At 37.9% G+C, this 22,435-nt stretch overlaps 1 protein-coding gene across 3 annotated transcripts in view; it reads right to left on the bottom strand.

Annotated features, from left to right (window-relative positions):
• Positions 1 to 1,814: 1,814 nt before the first annotated feature.
• The window catches only part of SLC36A4 (solute carrier family 36 member 4), an 86,844-nt gene continuing 66,223 nt past the window's right edge, over positions 1,815 to 22,435 (bottom strand). For 2 of the 3 annotated variants that reach the window (XM_040056968.2, XM_040056969.2), the window contains one exon: positions 1,815 to 4,579. In XM_040056968.2, the coding sequence (XP_039912902.1) occupies positions 4,272 to 4,579 (308 nt within the window). In that variant the 3' untranslated portion in view covers positions 1,815 to 4,271. Of the gene's footprint in view, positions 4,580 to 13,063; positions 13,183 to 22,435 lie in introns of all 3 variants that reach the window. The other variant, XR_005699674.1, reaches the window with a different exon arrangement.

Genomic DNA, 22,435 nt, shown 5'->3' on the forward strand with positions numbered 1-22,435 from the left:
TTAGTTCCCCCATTCCTTTGCATTGACAGAGATTGATCTTTAGCCACACCAATGGCCCCTGTTCTCTTTCCTTGCCGTGCTACAGGACAGGCTCCTAATCACTTGGTGCAACCTGTGAAACTTGCTCCTTTGAAATTAACCCTTATCCTGTAAGAATGGAAAACAAGGTGAATTTATTGAAGTGGGGTTCATCCACTCACAGTTGTGCCTCTGTGCTCCTCTGTGTCTGTGGAGATGAGTGCTTTGCCATATAACCTTGCAGATTCTTTTTCTGTCATTTGAGAGGCACCTCCTTTTGCATGCAGAGAAACTTGCTGAACTCAAACTGAATGTCTGCTTAGATGCTGCTTTCTACACCCCAGCTACTGTCTGCTTGGAGTCAACCTACAGAACTGTAAATTGATATAAATTCTTAATTGTTAATAAAAGCATTTTAGGAAAAAAACAAATGACACCAAGAGTAATCAAATTACTGCTATCAGATGCTACTCATCCAAGCAATCTAGAACCTGGAGATGCAACCACTGAGTTTCAAACTAAGTACAAACTAATATTTAGACCAGTCTCAGTATATATGTCCATAGCTGTGGTCAGCTCACAGACCTATATTACACTACTGAGAACCATGTGGGAGTCTGGAGGGTAACTCACCTAACTGTGGGCAAGATTCAGACTTCCCGTATCGTGTTAAGATGGTCCAGGATTACCAAAACACCCGCAGATAACACACAAAACCATGGAGAAGGTTCTCCTCCCTTCCTGAAACCCCGCGAAGATGTTGCAGTGGCTTCTCCCACAGACAGCATGTGAAAAGTTAACTTCAGCAGATGCTTGTTTTCTACCAAAGAATACTTAGACACTTGAGAAATCTGTAAGTAGCAGAAATACTGATTAATCCTTACAGAACCAAATAAATTAAAGCAGAAGAACGGGAGGTCTGACAAGGCTCATAATACATTCCAGCCATTATAGAATGGTAGTGAGTGATGTATAGAGCTTCTCTAGTCCTTCAGCTGAAAACATTTTAATACAGAATTAAGAAAACAATCACTTTTCCATTATGTCTCTCCCTGAGATGTCACTGAGTGGAACCTCTTAGGCTGTCTATCAACTAATCTCATTCCTCACTCCTAGTAAAGGGTTTTTCAAGTTAACACTTTCCCTTCTCTGTCAACATGTTGAGAAAGCAATCCATCCTTACAGATAAGGCCAAGTCCAGAGCAAATATGTAGAGACTTGTCCAATTTTAAAATGTCTGGATTTTTCTTTGTGGTTTTCTATATAGGAACTGGAATTTCAGTGGGAACAGCTGCATCTCTTTTTACAGTTATAAATTATTTACTACAGCATCTCTAAAAAGATGCAGAAGCCTAACTTTAACTCTGCCCTCATGAAAATCCTTGGAGTGGAGGTGGGATTTTTCAGGAGTGCCTGTGTGACTTTAAAATGAGATTTATTATCAATGAAAAATCAGCAATGGAGCTTGCTTGTGGGTCTCATATCAGTCATTATTCCTTGGACAACTTCAAAGGTAAATTCTGCATAAGGACAGCTATTTCTTCTAGTGACGCAATAGTGGTGACAGGCAGGATAACACTGAGTTTGCAGGGTAATTTGTAGTTTTATTGATAGAGAAGAATAAAGTTTTACAGAACATCAGGCAAACCCATCCTCTTATTTGCCCAGTACTTGAGGATGAACAGTTACAGACAAGAAAATTATCCAGTTACTTGTAGTGCATCTAATGATTAAATTACATTAAAACTGTTAACAATATTATATTGTAAAATATAAGTTCATGTACAGTATATAAATACAATAGCTTTCTGCTCCTTATCAGGAACATAAGCTAATCACACACATTTTGCAGTTTAATTTAGCTTGCGCTAAAGTACATTTCCATCTTAAATATATACCTTAATGTAAACCATATCTATGAAATCTCTGTTTCACTCCCTGCCTCTTAACTTGCAACTAATATTACAGCACTTCAAAAGCTGAATGAACACTCTTATTCAGAAGAGGTTTCTGTCCAAATTTCCTCCCTTTTAAATCTTTGGCAATGCTTCACAGGACACTCTCATTAGTCAGACTTAGTTTTATACCACATGACATTTTAATATTACCCAAAGCAGGACATTCTGATTCCTGACTCTTTCTGTCTGAAAGAGCAGGCAATGCAAATGTGCTGTATGAGTGTTAAAACTATAAAAATCCTACACTGTAGGAGAAAATTGACATTGTGCAAAATATATTAATAAACATTTTAAAGATTCGAAAGATACAACATTGTTAGACTTGGCAACACTGGCCAACTGCATAAAAACACTACTTCATACCTGGTCAGTCGGTGGCCACTCACTGCTCTGGAAACTTGTGCCTTGACAGGTTGCACTGCAGTAAGACAGAGCAGGAGGATGTGCATGGCTGTGTATTCGGGCCAGCCTTTCCAACAGCTGATGGCTACGATTAGAACCCTCAAACCTATCAAGCTTCTGAACAAGTTATCTGACTCTCACAAGGATGTGTCACATTCACTGGGTACCAGGGCCACCTCTGTAGGCTGTAGGTACCCAGCTCAGCAAATATCCATTGATAGGACCGTGGCAGTATTCACCTGCACCTGACAGAACTGCCACCAAACTCTGAACTGGTTAAATCCTTCTGCACCTGGTAGAAGCACCTTCTCAGAGCTGCTCACCAGGACATAACTGAAGCAGAACAGATACAAATGGACTTCAAAGTCCTTCATTCTCCCAATACACAAGTAGAAAGATGAAAAACCAAGAGGAAAAGCAACTTGCATTTCTATCTTCTCAGTCCTACCAAAGATGTTTCTTGCAGAAGTATTTCATGTCAAGTAAAATATGCTGCACAGAAATATATTCTATTTGTGTGTAGTGTATGGGTTAGGTAAACAACAAATTCACTGTGAAACAATGGAAACACTGAGATTTCATTTAAAACAGCTTAAAGACTAAGAAACCTTCAAGATGAAAAGCTGAAGTTACCCTTTTTCTTCTCTGCTAACTACCTGTGTTTGCTCCACTGTGGCACTTCCATAAGAAAGGTTGATTCTGTGGTATCACACAGGCAGAGACTCATCCCTTCCAAGTGCATGCCAAGTATTTAACTTTGTCCATGCTAAAATCAAAATTAGAGCATCACTCAGAACTATTGCTTGAACAAATACATGCAGTTAAAACTACATGCTGTAACAAATCCCTATCAGAAATGCCCTCATCAATATGGAGATAAAAGTGCTCATTACAGTCACCAGATGGTAGATGACAGTGGAAATATTCTTAAGAGAAAACAAAATATAGATATATTTAGCAGTATATTACTCTAGCACTGTAATGCCAAATGGTAGATTTCCAAATGGTAGATTTCTGAGGAATATACTGAAGGCAGGCAAAATATTACATATATTTCTATCTTAGTTTGTATGACTACCGTGGAGAGGTTTTGGCATAACATATTTCTTGGGGGAATGTTATGATTAAAAATTTCCCTTAGAAAAATTTGTTTCTTCATAACAGGAATGATTATGATAAATAGTTATGTTATTGCACAAACCACAGGGTTTTTAGAAAAACAAGACCAAAAATAGTGCTTCAACATTTGGAGTGGAAGTCATCTATGAAGTGTGAGACAGAAAGTCAAATATGAACACTGAAAATCAGGATTGTACACGGGGACTCAGCATGCAGGCTTGCTGAACAAAACTAATTTCTACTCAGATACCAACTTATTATTTTTTTTCTTCCAAAACAGACAAAAGAAGCAAAAAAACCCGTAAAGGGCATGTTAGGTACTACTTAAGGCAAAACATAAGAATGCAAAAATAATTATTATATATTCCAATAGAAATATAGATATGTAGTCTACAGACTTCTAGCCACAGGTAATAAAAAATATAGTATTTCATACTTTCATATAGATGAAATCAAGGATAAAGAAATTGTGTAAAAAATGGGTCAGAGTAACAGTTACCAAAATGTACAAAAATAAACTGCTTATCATGTGTGATGTTGAATGCTTTTGCATGAAAGTAATATTGCTTTGATAAACAAAACAAAATCTTGTAACTTTTCATTCAAAGTCCGGAAGAGATATATAATTACTTTCTAAAAAAATAATGAATTTTCACATGTATATCCTACATCTCTTACAAACTGTACCTCTTCACACAGTACCAGTAGTTGAAAGCAGGTCCTGAGTCAAGAATTTCTTGTTAAGGAATGAAATAGTTCACAGTGCCTGGTTAATTACTTTAAGCCAGCCGCCAAGTCTGTAGCATTTGAATCTGCAGAAAAGCTCCCTGTTGCATTAGCAAGAACTGTGGATGCAGGATAAATGATTTCTTCAACCGTCACGTATGTCCCTGTTAAAAATCCAACAAATCCAACAACAGCTATAAAAACATCTTTAAATATTGTCCATAAACTTAAGTTTTCCTTGTAGAAAGTCAGTATTTCAACCAGAGGTGGCAGAATCAGTCCCAGAGTGCTGCTGCTGACGGCTCCGACGAAAGAAATCACCAGGTCTAAGCGAGGGATCAGAACTGCTACAGCACCTAAAGCACAATAGGAGAAATAGTGGCTTCAGATTCAACATCTTCATGAGAAACAAAACTGCAACACCATGGTTCAGGCGTTTTACTGATCTACTGATTTACTCCATCATTCAGTATTTTTCCAGCTCCATGTGGTGTGCACTATACAGATGAATGCACATATTTGTCAGTAACCCACATCTTTATGCTCACATGAGAGACCCAGTTTCAATTCTGAATTTCTGCATGAGCTGGCAGAGCATCAAGTTAAAGTACTCTTGTACTTGGAGGGTAAACAGGTTTGGCCTGCAAATCATAGAGAAATGAAAGATATAAAATTGCAAGGAAACGTTTTACTTTTTTGGTTGTCAATAGATTTTTAGCATGAAAGAATAAAAGCTGAGGAAGAGTAGAAAGGGCTGTTGCATGCTGCCCAGGTGACAGTGGGCAAAGATACATTAGTGTCTATTAATTTGTATGACTAATCTAAAAACCACATAAAATTATTCAAAATGAACAAAGCCTGTTGATGGCTTGGCAGTCACACAGTCATTTAAGTGACTTTTACCTGGAAACTTGAAAAATCTTGGTTTTTAAGATTTCATTCAGATTGTAAAATGTTGCTGTAATAGTTGCCTAGTTAACTAAATAAGAACTCAGCCCTGCCAAGAGGAGTCAGAACCCAAGGCCCACTTTTAAGCTTGGCCAGTCTCACCTCCTGAAACTACAACAGTTATAGAAACAGAATCCATCATGTTGGATCAGAAACACTTCTGATTTTAACCACTTTGGCTGGCAAGGTCCCCTAGTGTTAACTCAGATACATCAGTTGTTGTGTCATATTTTCAATCCTGGATTAGAAAACAGCTTTCAAAAGCCTCTAAATGACCCCTGTATATGGTGGAAATGTCTGGTTTTTTTCTTCCCTGAATATACTGCCTTTTAACTATCAGACATTAGTGTACACATTCACAGCATCAGCCTGTTTGCACCCTTCCATCACATCTCAGCACCCTTCCATCACGTCTCATCAAGACAAAGAAGCAATCATAAAGAAAGGAGAAGGGGAAAAGAGGTGTAAAAGCCACCAGCACACAAAAAAATACCATGTAATAGGTTTTTGTTCTTCCGTAACTCCCTTCTTCACCCTGAAGACAAAATAAAATCATGTTTGGCTTTCAGAGCAACTTCACCGACCATATGTTATCCAGACAGTGTTTATGGAACAAGCAGGAAGGCAATCTCCACATAACATGTGAGGATGAAAACCAAAAGGTGTGTATTAGCTTTATAATTATGAAGTTGTGCTTTCTATTTGCAGAGTGTCTTTGCTGTGGGCTGAATGGCACCAGCTGCATCAAAATCTGACACACTGTGATTATGAAAGGCAGCATACCCAAATTATGTTCCTGTTGATGTTCTCCATTGAGAATAACTTGGGGAAAACTGCATTGGAAAATACACTCAAAATCCACTTAAGGAACCCAAGAGTTGTCCACTGCTACCTGGGAACTGTTTGCTACACATCTTAATGAAACTTGTAACTATAGAGTTCTCACATAAAGGAGCTGAGACTAAAAGGTATAAACCTGCAGAGGGATAGATAGGATTCTCCAGCCCATTCTATTTGAAAGGAACATATCATGCACAGATCTGCCAAAAATAAATCAATTAACTTGTTCCTCCTTCAGATGACTATAGTTTATCAACATCTTGGGATTCTACAGAGATATGAGAGGCACCATTTGGCCAAAGAAAGACTGGGCAGAGGCAGAAGTGGAAACCTTGGAAACATCCTGTCGTTCAAAAATACATAAGACAAGGGTTTTTTTATCCCACTGTAAGGATGGACATACCCAATGCAAACCAGTTTCTTCTGTTACATGACGTGACATTTGAAGACTGGAAATGTCACAGGTTTATGCATTATCCAGGACAATGCTGAATGACATGAGAAAGGAATTATGCCAAAGTCAATAGAAGACACCAAATACCCACCACTGTAACTTTTGCAGCCGTAACTATTCAAGCCACAAGAGTAGGCACTATAAATGAACAAACAATACAAGATGAGTACTCAGGCCAGATTGGCAAGTGTGATACTTAAACAGCCATACAGAATCCAAAAGTAATTGAAAACTGCAGCTGAAGTGTATTTGCAATGTCTGGTAAAATTCTCAGCTAATGACTATGTTGAGTGTGTTGTTCTGAAGTAAAAGAGAGGGCTGCACACTTATTATCTTGCCAATTTAATAGATATAGTGGGTGTATTCATTAAATATAGATTTTCAACTTCTGCAATAGACCTCTTTCAGTTCCACATGTGTCCAGAGTTTAGAAGCCACTCATTAGTTTATAGTTCATAGTTTTGATTCAAACACTCTGCTTTATTAAAATAATGAGACTATGTTTCATATTTTTTAATTGGAAAAAAAATCCAACTGTAGTTTGTAATTGCTTCAAGTTACAGAAAAACAAAATGGTGTGTGTTGACTTGAATCTCATCAAACGTTTGTCTGACTCATACAAATTTGTATGAATCTGGATATTGCTGTGGGAGGAGGTTTGGAAAAATTTCAAGGTTTTAATTAGTGTCTTATTTATTCCCTAACAAGCCAAGAGAAATACAATGCATGTTTATTACCTACCAAAGAATGTATTCAAGAGTTAAGAAAGGGCTCCTTTTTCCAGAAGCAAACAAGGGACATGCCTACAGGTAGGGAGCCTGATTTTCCAAGCAATTTGTAGGTTTCAAAAATACAATACAAGAAGAAATTCTGATCCTTTATCTGCAGTCATGAAACCTTCTGGTTTGGAGGCTCTGGGAATCTCAGCTGAAGAATTAAGTTCTATATTAGAAGTAAGAAACTTTTTTTGGTCAACAGTTAAATTGTCTTCAGACTTGAATAAGAGAGTGGGGGCCACATGAACAAAGCATTCTGCAGAGATAACAAGAGGTAGCATCATATTGCTTCTACCTTAAACTCTACAGTCTAATCTCAAATCTACAACTCAAGGTTTCTCCAGCCTGTTTCAGCTATCTAGTCCCACATTTGTCAGCTGAGACTTTTTGAGGAGAGGAATGCTGTAGTACAATGGTTAGATTTTCTTAATGGACACAATACCCCAGTGGGAAGACACTTAATTTTATTCTCTCTATTTTGTAGTGCTGCTTCTTTTACAACTTTTTCTCTTCGTCACAGAATCAGGATATTACTCATCAGACTTGCCTGTTGGGAGGGAATTCCAGTAAGATTCTGGGGAAAAGCAAAGTTTTGCTATTTCTACCCAACCTAAATGCATTATACCTGCTGATGAAATCAAATAGGTGATTACTATATTCCAATACTTCCTCCAGTAATCAAATATTGAGCTACCTTATTTCTATCAGAAAGTAATGCATATGCCATGCTAAATCCTTGAGCAAGATGGGCACAACTCTAATTACGATCTATGGATCTAAATAAATATTGAATAAAATTTTGGTCCTATCCATAGATAGTTCAAAAGCAAAGCATATTATGTCTTCATCAGGACAGTTTAATCACAGAGCTCACTTAAAAAGCCTTTTTTTGCATATTTCCAGTAGAACTTAATTGATTTATAAGCATTTTTAGGAAGCCAGAAAACAATTTTGAAATTTAAAATGCTAATAATAATGATAATTTCTGCTGTATTTTCCTTTTGTTCAATAATAAAGCAGTTTAATATTTCTTCACTAAAATCATCAAAAGAAATTATTTTTCTGATAATACCAGATTTTAGATTTTATCTAGGTATTCAAACATAATTCTGACAAAAAACCCCAGGTCAGTGGTATTCAAACGTTGCATCTGAAAAAAAGTAGTACATACATTAACAGATCAGTAGTATGGCCCAAGCAAATCATCCTAACATCAGGTTTTATAAATAGGCACAGTCAAAAAGACTGGGGGCTTCTTATGTACAAAGAATGTTGGCTATTACTAGGGAGTGGTAACTTCACACAGTTGAAAAGCAAAATAATTGTCTCAAGACATACAACCAGTTCTCTTCAAAGGCAGTGACAGCGCTGAGGAGGCCCCTGTCCTGCAGGGAGCCAGCACACCCCAAACTTTCTATTTGTACCACTTTCCCAGGACCAGATGGCAGACTACAACATTGATGTGTTAAAGATGGGTGTCTGACATCCATACGACTTTCTAAAAACACAAAACAAAATTGCATTCTTAGCACACAGATGTCTATGTCATGGCAAAGAAAGGGTCTCTGCTGGGAGTTAAAGACGCTTAAATTAAATGTTTGGTCAAGAATTCTGCCTGTAGGTAAAAAAGCAATTCAAAATATCAGCCTGAATCCTCTTTCCCAATCTAATATCCCAGGCTGCACTCTCTGTCCATCCTTCTTTACCGCTGTACTGCTCAACCACTCAATCTGGCATCCTCTTCTTTCCTTCCTCCTTGTTGCAGTGTTTCCTGGATTCCCTTCCTCAATGCAGCACCTTTGTATTTTCTTCCAACTCCCTCCTTTTCTGCAACAGTCCCCTCCACATTGCCCAAGGTTTTTTTTTTGTTGTTGTTTTTTTTTGGTTTTTTTTTTTTTTTTTTTGGTTTTTTTTTTTTTTTGGGGTTTTTTTTTTTTTTTTTTTTTTTTTTTGTTTTTTTTTTTTTTTTAATCTCCCGTGAAATGGAGTTTGGCTGCAAGGAGCTTACACGTACAGGCTGGACAACTGGCAAGTCAAGATAACATGATCTTCTCAAGTCCTACATCACAATTAAAACTATTCGCCTTTTAAAAATAAACGTCAAAATCTATCAAAATTTAATGTTTCCATGAAAAGTTGCTCATGTAAATTAATAAAAAATAATGCCTTCCCTGAGAGAATGCCCTCCACAATGGCCACCAAATTGTTTTGATACATATGTACAGAGGAATATGAGACCAAGGAGAAATTGTTACCTATCTGCAGATAATCCAATGCAAATAATAACTTAAGAACATCTGTGAATAATTTACATGTTGATGGTTAAAAAAGGATTTTAGTTAAAGATCCTGGTATTATATAACTGCAAATTAGAATTTTACTTTTTTGTTTGCTAAAAATGATAATTAACATAGGATTTTAGGCAGTGTTTGTCTCAACTGTTGAGACATTAAGACTATAAGATACATATACAAGATTTTTTTTTTCACAAAAAGTAATTTTCTTAATCCAATTTTCTAAAAAGCACACTTTTAAATATGCTCAATCTCAAAACCAAAACTAAATAGGAAAAGGAACAAAGCAGAAGACAGGCTGCAGTTATACTATGAGGTGACAAATTCTACTTGCACATTGGAGAGAAAAAGAGGGACAGCTTGGACACAGGATAACTACACACATCATCTAGTTTGGCTTTGTTCCCTTTGCAATGAAAAACTCCTCCATCATCATCTTCCTGCAACATACAGAATGAGAGACAGAAACATAAAGTACTTCACATTACTTGCCCTCACACTACACCACCACATTTTTGATTGTTTTGTCCTGGTAGGAAAGACCAGACTCACACAGGAGAAGATGATTTCAATATCCTTATCCTTCACAATGAGAGGTGACACAGGACTCTGCCCTGACACAGAGAAGGGCCCTGTTCAGGGAATGGACAGATCCATCCCTTCCTCAGAGCCCTCCACTTTTCTCAAACATGTAAATGAATTCTGTTTTTACAGCACTTTGCATCCAAGATTTCAAAACTGTTATCAAAAGGGTTTTTGTTATTTTTATTCCTTAAACAGAAAGACTTATGAAGAATGACATCAGACCAAAGAGCAATTTAACAGCAGACTGAGTCCAGTCTTCTTACCAGGCTACTTTAAATACCTATAGCCAGGGCAAAGTACTGGCACATACCACTGGTACGAGACACCTGTTCCAAGGCAGCATTTCCCCCCTTGCTCCACTGATAAGATCACTCCCCTCAAGCTGTCTGTGTTCTATATAACCCCAAAATTCAGGCAGTGCAGTTAGTTCAGATTTCAGCTTCCACAACATGCACTCATTTTAAGCAAAATCCAGTGTCACAACAATCCAATGCAGGAGGAGGCTGTGTGAGCAGGTGTAGCTTTACAGGGACAGAGATGATCAGCAGTGACCCAGCTGTAAGGCAATTCTTCCCCTGCTCTCCTCCTTGGGACAACCCAGACTGACTTCTCTCTCTAAGCCAAATGTCTAAGTGGTAGTTAATAAGCTGCTTGGCCTCCTCATCCTGTTCTGCCTGCCCCCATCAGATCTTCAGGATTAATGTATTTTTACTAAGCACCCCCCTTGGATGGCAGCACACCAAGAAAACCAGGCTGTGAGAGGACAAGGAATGTCTTTGTCCTGCACATTGCAAATCCAGAGCTGCAGGACCAAATGGTCTTCACAAAACCAGCAAGCAGACATGCATGGTGTAGCACATGCCAGACTGGGTGTAAATGTATTTGACCATTTAATTAACTACAATCCACGTGGTCAGAAATGGTGCCTGTTTTAGGCTAACAGATCTGAAGCACTATATTTATTCATTTGTCTCTGCAGGAAATTTATTTGAGTTTTGCTGCCGATACTTTATCGTACAAATCTTTTCAGACATTCTTCAGTGAAATAACACAACCAGCTGTTAACATGCATTTCTGGATTCTAACTGAGCTCCAAATGGATGATCCTAGACCATAAGAGTACTGACACTTCCCACTTGCAGTCAGTCTCCTGATTCTACAAGCTCACCAGAAATGAGTCCACAATTGAACTTCTGTCCTCTTTATCTCACTCTCTCAAAATAATCTGTGGCTCTGAGACAGCTGAAAGGTTTCGAACTGCACAAGCAAAAATTAATGTTTGCTTATCCAATGAGAAGACTTTTTGCTACAGAGAGCAGAGGTGAAGAAAAGAGTCAGGAGGAGTGGTTAAGCCTTGAAGAGCCAGCCACGCTGCTTTCAGTGATGCTCAAGAGCTGTATTTTCCAGCATTCATCATCACCACTCCACACTCCCCAGTCTTTCTCTTAGATGCACTGCGTATAGCAAGCTATCCCACAGGAAAGTAAGCAGGGATACATGGCTGCTACTTTGTAGTCTCATAACAAAAGCAATAATAAATTCAAATAATTTCATATTAAAATTTCTATATTAAAGTTTGTCTTGTCATTACCCTTGAAAGTAAGACTTTTATTATATACCTTTTGATTACTACATAAAGCAAGAAATAATGTGGTGAAGATGAAATTGAACATACTTAGCTTTAATCTCAAGCTAATATAGTTTGCTCCATAAATACATAAATATGAAGGAGCAACATCGCCAAAGACACCTTTAGGAATAGTAAAAATTACTTATCTTTATCCTTCAGGCTTCTTTTCCTGTTTCATAATAAAATTTTACATTTCTTTAATAAAGATAATTGAAGAAACAGAATATTAAGATGACAAAAAGTATCTGTTATTTTGGAATCCTTTTGCAGTAATATAATCCATCAGGGTGCCATAAATTGTTACAATCATGCTAGGTACATTATCTTCTCTAATCACCATCTAAGGACTAAACAATACATTAAGTAATAGAGTAAGTTAGCTCTCCCTCCTCTCACCAAATATTAAGAAAACAACATAACAAAGAGATTTTGTTCTGAATAACCTTAAAGAAACTTCTGAGTCTCTAACCTATGTTTTCGGGGAGGTGGGGATTGTTTATATGTGCTACAGCTTCCAACGGCGGGAAAACATTAATTTGCAGAATTTCCAAACAAGGAAGTGTACCAGTCCAGTCTGCTTAACAAGAGAATTCATGACAGAGCTCTCTATACTAAGAAAAGCCACAAAGAGGAGATTAAGTGAGGACATACTACAAAAGAGAAATTTAGAAACATCACATGGACAAGTCTGGATGGTCTCAGGAAAGGCAAAATTCTACTAAACAGACACACTTAAGAGATGCTACAGGCAAAAAGAAAAGCTTTTACAACTGATACTTTTACAGCTGATAACAAAAGGCTGAAAGAAGGAAAGTGAGCCTGCTCCTGGATGGCATGTGGGATTCAGTGACAGCACACACAGGTATCCAGTGCTGTGGCTGAGGTATCCAGTGCTGCCTTGGTCTCCCAGTCCCTAGTGTCAGTGAAAGACCGCAAGAAGAAGAATTTTCATCAGGAGATGAAGATTGAATCGGATTATTTGAGACAACTCAAACCATAAGGATATACAGAACATGAAGAGTTGCATTCAAGAGTGTTGAAGAGAACTGGCCAATGTCCTTCTAACACGACTCTGTATTGTCTTTTAAAAGTCATGGAATTTTGGGGAAATCCCTGGGGACAAGAGAAATTAAATGTTGTCAAGAAAGGCCAAAAGAATGATACAGGGAAATACAGGCAAGTCATTTTTATTTTGGTCCTTGGAAAAATCATGGAGCAAGTCATCTTGAAGCATATTTCAGGGCACATGAAGGAGAAAAGGGTATTTGGGAACAGAGAATTAATGGATTTATGTAAGAGGAAACATGTCTCACCATCCTGATAGCCTTCTTTGATACAATATCTGGATTTATGGATGAGAGGAGAGCAGAAGATGACATTTACCTCAGTTTTAGAAAGGACGTTGACATTGTCTGCTACAATATTCTCGTGTCTGTATGGAGGGAAAACAGATAAATAAAAAAACCTCAATGGACCAAACAATAGTTGTTAACGGGTTATGCTCTACCTGGAGGTTGGCAAAAATCCAGCTGGTAGGGAAAGCAAAAGCTTCCTGTTACTGATAAAAACATGAAATGATCACTTAAGATGAGATGAATTAGATTCTTTAAACCTAGAAAATGATAATGCACTCACTACAACACTAATATCTAAATATGCCCCTGTATCACAAAGTACCAGTGTTGGAAGTGAGCTGACGTCACACTTTAATAAACATTAATTTACATCATTAATTTTTAATCCTGATTCAAAATTGGATTAAATTTGATATTTTAACAGTAATACTTCACAGTACTTTTATGCAAAATGGCTTAAAAATATATTAATTACTGCTTATTGATAACTTCAGATTACACATCATATTATTTAAGTAACAGCAGTGCTAAGTACTTTACAAGACAAAACGCTTTATTCCGCAGAGAAATTTTAGCCATTTTCATGGGAAGCCACATTCTGATTTCACACAATGTCAAAAGTTTTTCACAAAAAACAAATACATGGATTCTCATGTCGATTTTAAGTATCTGAATTGGCCTACTTATTTTGGGCTGATGACCAATGCATTTCCAAAATAATGCTTTGCAACAGCTGGTGTCACAGGCATGGGCTGGTTAAAGCCTGCTGTGGTGACTGATGATGTAGGAACAAGAAGCTGCCAAGAGCCTTGGCTCTCTGGAGAGGATCACACACAGTAGCTGGTTGAGGTTCAGCTCCCTGTGCTGACAGGCTTAGGCAGATTAAGTACTGAATTATGGCCTGCAGTCCAAATCCATCAAAAAATGCAGTCATATGCAGATGTTTTCAGTCTTAATTTGTTGGTATTTCACCTCACAAAATGAAGTTCAAAGAGAGCAGCTTGCTTCATCACGTGGGTGAAGTGGCCTCCAGCTCAGCGCAAGGGAATTCAGTCCCAGCTCGTGTCTGGAGCTGTCCTCTCCCAGCATCCCACCAGCCGTGCTCGCTGCAGGCTGGGGCACGCTTTGCCACGTGTCTGAGAACACTCACTGCATACTAGGCATGCCCAAGGGAAGGGCCACCCTCCTAGGCATTCTTCCTTCGTTTTTTGTGACCCAAGTAAATCAATACCCAACAAAAAGACATGATTGCATATCAGAAGCCTGTACCTACACATATTACCCTCTATCTGCAATTTTCTAAGAGCTCGCGACCATCTTTTCACCTTGATGGGAGACAGGAAATACTGACCTAGTGCTTACAGCAGTTACACAGGAATAGGGGAACTCAGCTTGGACATGCTCCTTGAGGAACTGAGGTTTAAGTCCCAAATACAGGGTTTTTACTTATAAAATTACCTTTCAATTATTTTTTTTTCTAAATAAGAAACTGGGCTTGTGTTGTGTGAGCAGAAACATTTTTTTCTGGCTATCCTCAAATGCTCTGCGTTCTGTTTTAGGGGTGTTTTTTTCCCCACACCAACTCTACCTTTGGTATTGCTTTTAAGTGGACAGTGAAATGATTATGTGGAAATATACTTTATAAAGCAGCATGAACTCCTGCAGAATAAAAGGCAATACTAAATATCAAGCACAAGATATTACTTTGTTATAGTGCCATTTTTTAACTAGCAGACATTACAACCAGATCAACTAATAATGCAAGCAAAAAAAAGAAAACTTCCAAATATGTAATACTGCCACCATACTTTGATACAAATACTTGCCTTAACTAAAATTTATTGGAATATTCTTGTGGAAATTATTATGTACATATGCTGTCTGTGGTCCTCACATTACTTAAAAATTATCTGCAATTGTAAACTAGCTAAAAAATTTACTTGTAAACTAGCAATTTTTACTGTCCAAAAAATTCCTCCAATGATTTCATTGTTAGCTCTGGATCACACTGTTATTTATAATGTAATATTCAAATCTAGAGTAGTTTTGTAAAACAAAATACAGGAAAACAAAACCAAAGTATAAGAAAGATCTTACATTACTCTGGTGTTCCCAAAACACTGATCTGAATGTTGGAGCACTGTTTTGCTCTCAGCCTAAATGGAGGGAGCACTTTATTCCTTGCCAGGAGCTTTGTAAATATTGATTTAAGGATGTGATTACAACCATGGAGTTAGAATATTGATCTACCCATTGTCAGTGTAAGAATCAATTTAGAAAACAAGTGAAACACAAATGTGCCACAATTTTTTCACTTAGAAGAGATAATACAGCTGTTTATAAATCAGATGAGCAAAAATTTAATTAGTTGTCCTCTGGGAAAAAAGTCATGAAAGAAAAACAAGAAGAGGGAACAACTAAAATACTCACAGAACAGTATCATCAAATGGTATCAGAATGGACTAGGAGGACTTCCAACATAAATAAAAGGACAAAAAACTATAGTAGATCTGGATTTAAGTAAAAGGAGGCTTATGATAAGGTAGATCAGTAGTGATTGTTGGTTTCTGGGCATAAACAAAACCTGATGGTTGGATCATCTTGAATGTAAACATCAAGTCAAAGAAAGAAACTGTTTTATAGGTTAGGGACAGCTGAACACCATGGAGAATTTGGAGAACCGTTAACATGGTCAGGCAACACAGTAGATCAAAATTTTGCTCTAATATTCTGCAATAATTACAGCACAAGGAAGAAAGTCCTTCAATGAGGAGAAAGGGAAAATGACAAGGTTTTATCCATCCCTCCTTCTCATGGCATGAATTTAGCAAGTATATCCATACAAGCAGGTCATACAGACATTCCGAAGCATCTTCCTCCTTGGAGTGAGTTGCAGTATTCCAGTAAGCCAGGAGAAGGAAAAACACCCACAAAAAACCCCCCCCTCAATGTAAAGCAATAATGCCAAAACTGTAACACCACAAGGATTTAATTAATTTAAATATGTTATAAGTTTTTCCTTATTTTTGCTGTAACACTTTAAAGCTGCCTTTATTATGACAAGGGATATTTGAAGTCCTAACTCTGCAGTCTGGTGCAGTCATTATAATCAATCCACAGAGGACTTAATTCTCGTACAGTTCCACTGGTGTCTCAAGACTAAGAGTCTTGGTGCTTATTACACATGGTAAGGGTGGAAGAAACAAAACAAAGATTAAAAATTTGCTAATTTTGACCGAATGCAGTTCAGAAAGCACAACAAGCTGCTAGTACTCAGCAACCTCTCTCCAATCCTTTAAAAACAAGGCAGAAATTTGAAAGCCTTTGTGGGGATCAGCTTATCAAGCCACAAATCATGAGTAACACTCAGACATCATTAATATTCTAGCTTTTATGCTTATTTGAAGCACCAGCTAAGAAAAAGCCTGGAGTGACTAATTCCAGCTATGAAGTAATTTTTTAAGAGACAATTGAAAGCAAAGCAATGTTTCACCCTTACTGAAAAGAAAAAGAGGCAGTAGGATGCAGGTACACAAACCAGCACAAAAGTTGTACTTTGATGGCCCTGAGTGTTTATTTCTCTTTTCAATATACAGTGAAAACCTCTCAAACATTTTCAAGGAACACTTTTGCTACCTTGCAATTTTCAAAACACTTACTTGCAACCTGCTTATCATTTGTGGTATCTCAAAAGAACTCTGTACATTTGGCTCTCTGCACAGCAATCTATCTATGCTTGAGGAAAAATGTTATTTCCTCATCAATAAATTAGGAAAGTATTTTGAAAATAAGTTGCAACCCAACTTCGCAGCAGTGGGCCTCATTTTAGGAGACTGACAATCAATTTTCAATTTTTATTTTCACTCAGCATACATCAAATATAGTATTTAGCTATTCAAATTTTAAATGCTCTCTCATGCTAACCTAGAAATGCAGATGGGTAAGATCAGTTTTCACACACTTTTTACATCAGCTCATACCTTTTGTGGGATGCTGACTGCACTTCCCCTGCCTCCCCTGACATAGAGCTTGCTTGCTCTGAGAAAGCAGAGCTTGCTCTTCAACAAGTAGTGCTGCTATAGAAACGTAATCAGACTTCCTGTCACTATTAAATTCATATAAAATCCCACCTAAATGCCCCCTACCAGCTGAGTGATCTCCATAGTGCCACACACATAGCACACCGAAGTATGTGTTAGCTCTCCAGTGAATTCCCCACAGGGACAGAGTCCACAGAAGGGAATTCACTGGACCACAGTTTGTCACTAGAGCCAGTATCTTGCTGGTCTACTTATAGGCCTTAAAAATAATTACCACCAGAAAATCATAGCCAAATGTCTGCAATATGTAAACATAAAACATACTTGGAGATGATCAGCTGAACTATTTCCTTCTTGCTTAGTAGTTAGATTTTTCCATGTGCTGCATTTGTGGCTAAAACATGAAAGCGCACACATCATTGCTGTAAACAGTTCCCTAATCAATTAGCTGAACTAGTTAGACCATTTTCTTCTACCACCTTATTGAGAGGACAGCATAGCTAAAGAGAAATTAAATCCCACAGGCCACAGCTGAGTCAGGGTTCTCTTTTCATCTTGTCTCCTAGTTTGAGTTAGAAAGTCATACTCCAAGGGAGAAATGGCTTCTGTGTCTAAGTTGAAAAGACTGGTGCCAATCTGACTGGTAACATCTCTTAACATTTTGCTCCATATTTTACATACATTCCTGAAGGGAAATTGACAATAATTTTCAGCTTCCTTTTCTCACAGAACTACCTAGCTCCCCAGTCATATTCACTCCCTTGCTCAGCAGAATGTTTGATAGGTCTTAATTATAGTATGTATCTGAAAATTACTTGGAATTGTACCTAAATGACTTTCAAAAGTACTTTAAGTAAGATTGTAAGTCTCCCCATTAAGTACTCAGACTTCACTGTCAATTAGTCAGAGGAGTATCATTGAGCAAATAATGCTTAGCTGGTTTTGCTCAATGTTTTTTTATCTACTTTTCCCTAGAGCTGCACCACTCCCTAACCAAAATGTTTACTGAGCTGGCTCCTCTGGAGAGGATAGTGTTCAGCATTTCCCAACTTACTAATTAGCCTGCTTATCTTGACTGGCAACATAAATATCCTGTCTGCAAAGGGCAAAATCAACACAGGCATTAACTGGCCATTCCACTCTTCTTTTAAGCCACAGCCACAGGGAAGACCACTTGACCAAGCACATCAGTCTAGGCTGATTGATGCTACTGAAGACGATAGAACATTATAAGAAAGGGAAAACAATTTGAGCTAAACAATAAAATTAGGCAGACACAACCATGGGACAGAGTAAAGATTACACAAGATATAACAGCCTGAGGCAGAGGCAGAATTCTAATGCCTAAAATTCCCAAGATTTTATTGAGTAAATTCTTCAGACTTCATTTTCTGCTATGCAGAGAAATAAACTTCAGAAATGTATGTCTCACATAAGTAGGCTTCTTTATTCAGTGCTGCAAACCAGAGAAGTCATCCCCTGGGTAAAGGACCCATTTGTTCTTCTGCTGCATAGTGGCTTCCACAAAAAGATGGACACCTTCTGTGAAAATCTGTTTTGAGTTACAGAATCACAAAATATGTCAGGTTGGAAAGAAACCATATGGATCATTGAGTCCCAACTCCCTGCTCTTCACAGAAGCCATCTAATCTGGTTTTCAAATGTTAGGGAGACTTCATTTCCCTATGCCATCAGCCACTGTCTGCACAACACTTTCAGAAGTTTGTTTTCTCTTTGCTGACTCACCCCTGCCCTGAATGTAGTTCAGTTTCATTTTTATGTTACTAATTCACTGTTGATTAGTTTATCCTGGGCTGTGTAGGCTAGGATTAAGCTAGAAAAGCAAGAGATCAGGAAGAGTAAATGATTATTAAAGAATTTCTAAAGTGCAAGCTGTAACCTACCACTGAAAGGACAATGGAATACCAATACACTAAGAATTAGTAACAATGCAAACCCAAACCCAGCCTACAGGAGTGCTTTGGCCATGATAAAAGCAATCACTTCAACTGGCTGCTCCACTAAGATATCACTAAAAGATTACTATGTAAATTATACAACTATGATTGCTTTATCTTTAGAAAACAGTTCTTTTATTGGTTTTACCTCTGTCGTCATGGTCATTTTATACTTAATCATGGTAGTTCAATTTACTACAAAACCTCTCCATCAGAAAACTGAAGTTTTTTCTTCTTTAACTTCCATCCAAAATCAGTTCAGCACGACTTTTTCCTGAGCTATGTGCCTTAGCCCTGCTAAACACCACAACAAAGGTTTTGTCCCAGAATAGTTTTCATCTTTGCTACAATGTTTAAGATATTTTCTTTAATTGATGATATTGACAAAGGGATTCAACACATATTCAGGAACTCTACAGATGACACCAAGCTGATGGTACAGCTGACACTCCTGTAGGATGGGATACCATCCAGAGGGACCTGGACAAGCTCAAGAAATGGATCCATGGGAACCTCAGGAGGTTTAACAAGACCAGGTGCCAGGCGCTGCACCTGGGTTGGAGCAACCCCTGGTTATCAGCACAGGCTGGGGATGAACAGATCAGAGCAGCCCAGCCCAGAAGGGCTTGGGAGTGCTGGTGGGTGAGAGGCTGGACAGGACCCAGCCATGGGCACTCACAGCCCAGGAAGCCAAATGTGTCCTGGGCTGCATCCAAAGCAGCGTGGGCAGCAGGGCAGGGAGGGGATTCTGTCCCTATGCTCTGCTCTGGTGAGACCCCACCTGCAGTGCTGGGTCCAGCTCTGGGGTCCACAACATAAGGAGGACATGGGCCTATTAGAACAAACCCAAGGGAGGGCCACAAAGCTGATCAGAAGGATGGGACAGTTCTCCTATGTGGAAAGGCCAAGACACTGGTAAGAGAGTTGGGGTTGTTCAGCCTGGAGAAGAGAAGGCCCTGAGGAGACCTAATACCTAAAACTGGCTTATAAAAGAGCTGGAGAGGGACTTTTCACAACAGCATGCAGCGACAGAACAAGGAGTAATTGTTTTAAACACAGTGAGGGTGGGTTTATATCTGATACTAAGAATAAATTCTTTAATGTGAGGGTGGTGAGACACTGGCACACACTGCCCAGAGAAGCTGTGGATGTCCCATCCCTGGGAGTGTTCAAGGATGGGACTTTAAGCAACTCGCTCTTGTGGAAGGTGTCCCAGCCCATGGCAGGGGATTGGAACTGGATGGTCTTTAAGGTCCCTTCCAACACAAACCATTCTATGATTCAAGTGTGTGTACCCAGATGGAGGCCATCAAGAGCACTGGATCATGTAGTCCTATTGCAGTTTAAATGGCTTCCTGAGAGAAACATAGTTCACTTTTTGATCTCAACAGACACCATTTTCATTACTGGCAGGCTTGTCACTTTCAATTCAATGTACCGAGTGTCAAACAGTTACAAAGCTGCATCAGGATGAGTGGTTGAAAAGAGCTCATCAACTGATTCAGTTGTTGCCATACTAACGCTCTTCTGAAAACCCTGAATTAGCTACACTAAAAAAATGGAGATGGAAAGAGGTGAAACAAAAGAAAAAGTAATGATTCTCAAGGAAGGAAAATACCAGAGTAATGACAAATTTAATAAGGTAAGATACTGTGGTGATAAATATTTGGACATCTGTAATATAGCTGTGGAAAGAGTTCATTGTGATAAATGCCAAATAAAAATACTTTCAATTTTATTTCACACAGGTCTGTTTCCTTCCAGAAAATTTTTCATGCCTTCAGAGAACAAATTTCCACTTTTGACTTCAGTCAATTTTGTTGTAAATAGGTATATTTGTGACTGTGAAGAGGATATAATTTTATTTTTAATTCTATCATATAATAAAATTGATGCAGAATTGTGCTATTTTGCACATGTTCCTTTATACCTAGAAGTCCCTGCCAAGCAGAATGCATAATCAAACAAAAAGTTACATATAAGAGGCAGTAGTTGCACATCAGGACAAAAATGGCTGCCTACTTCAATATGAACTGTTTTTATAGTACATGTCTAACAAAATATAGTGTCAGAAATAAAAAAAGTAGCCTACTCTACATTACTGTTCAACTGCCTGTAAAATTGTACACTAAAAATGAAGCCTTTCAGAAATGATATTGAAAAGGATCCAAAACTATTTCACTTCTCCATTCGAGAAAACAAATTTCAATTTTAAAGAAAGGCTTTTCCTGTATAATAATACAATTTAAAATTAAATAAAATAGAAACTTCTGAAATCTAAGGGTGTTGTTGGAAACCCATACTTTCGGAAAATACCTTCTTCAATTAAGTATAGAGGAGGAGCCTACAATGCTTGACAAGCTGCCATCAACACCATAGCACTGCTTAGTTAACTACGCAATGTGTGATGTAGCACCTGCAGAATGTTCACAGTCAAACACTCTCCAAATAAGCACACTTCTTACATCCTAAGTGTTGACACAGTAACTCTCTGTAAAACCAGTGGAATAGAACTTGGAAGTTCTGGTCATCTTTCAAGCTTTTACTATGTTAAAGAGAGAAAAAAAGAATAATTGCTATATCAACGTAAAGCACAATAACTATCTAGTTTGTGCCTTAAAGAAGTCTGCCTAAGCACAACTGCCAATACCCCTAACGCTGTCACACATATCCAACGGAGAAATCTTTCTGCATATTAAGAGACACAATCTGTTTGTTTTCTCAACAGGTTCATATTCAAAAGTTCTTAAAGCTTTGTAGCTGCTTTTATCAAATACTTTCACCTATTTCAAATAAACAAAAATAACTTAGAGGCCATGGCCCTTCATAATCATGTATATACATTATATTCTAAAGATGTTCTGTAATTAACCAAATACTTTATGGTACTGGATAAATAGTCTGAAATTTACCTAGTTTCATGTTACCAGATTATCGTGCAGATTAGACTATTTGTGGTTGACCTTACTCAGTTTTGCTAACAAAAAACCCCAAAGCGTGGGGCAAAATCAAAAGCATTATAGTATGACTTTAGAACACAGCAGTTTGCACTGGTAATTGTTTTAATGGATCATTTAAATTAAAAAATTCAAATACTAGGAACTTTTGAAAAAATTGGATTAAAGTTTCTTCACAGTTGGCTCAGATGTATGCACAGCTGCAGAAAGACTGAAATCAGTGCAACACCATTTTATCCAATGACTTGCTGTGCCTAAATTTTCCAACACAGGTCCTCAAAAATAGTCGGTATTAAACCCCCCTAGTATTGTATCTGTGTATTATGGCATCTAAATAATCAGACTGCTTTCCTCACCACCTGCAGTTGTGTAAGA

This window comes from Hirundo rustica, chromosome 2 (genome assembly GCF_015227805.2).
Source record: "Hirundo rustica isolate bHirRus1 chromosome 2, bHirRus1.pri.v3, whole genome shotgun sequence".
NCBI lineage: Eukaryota > Metazoa > Chordata > Aves > Passeriformes > Hirundinidae > Hirundo > Hirundo rustica.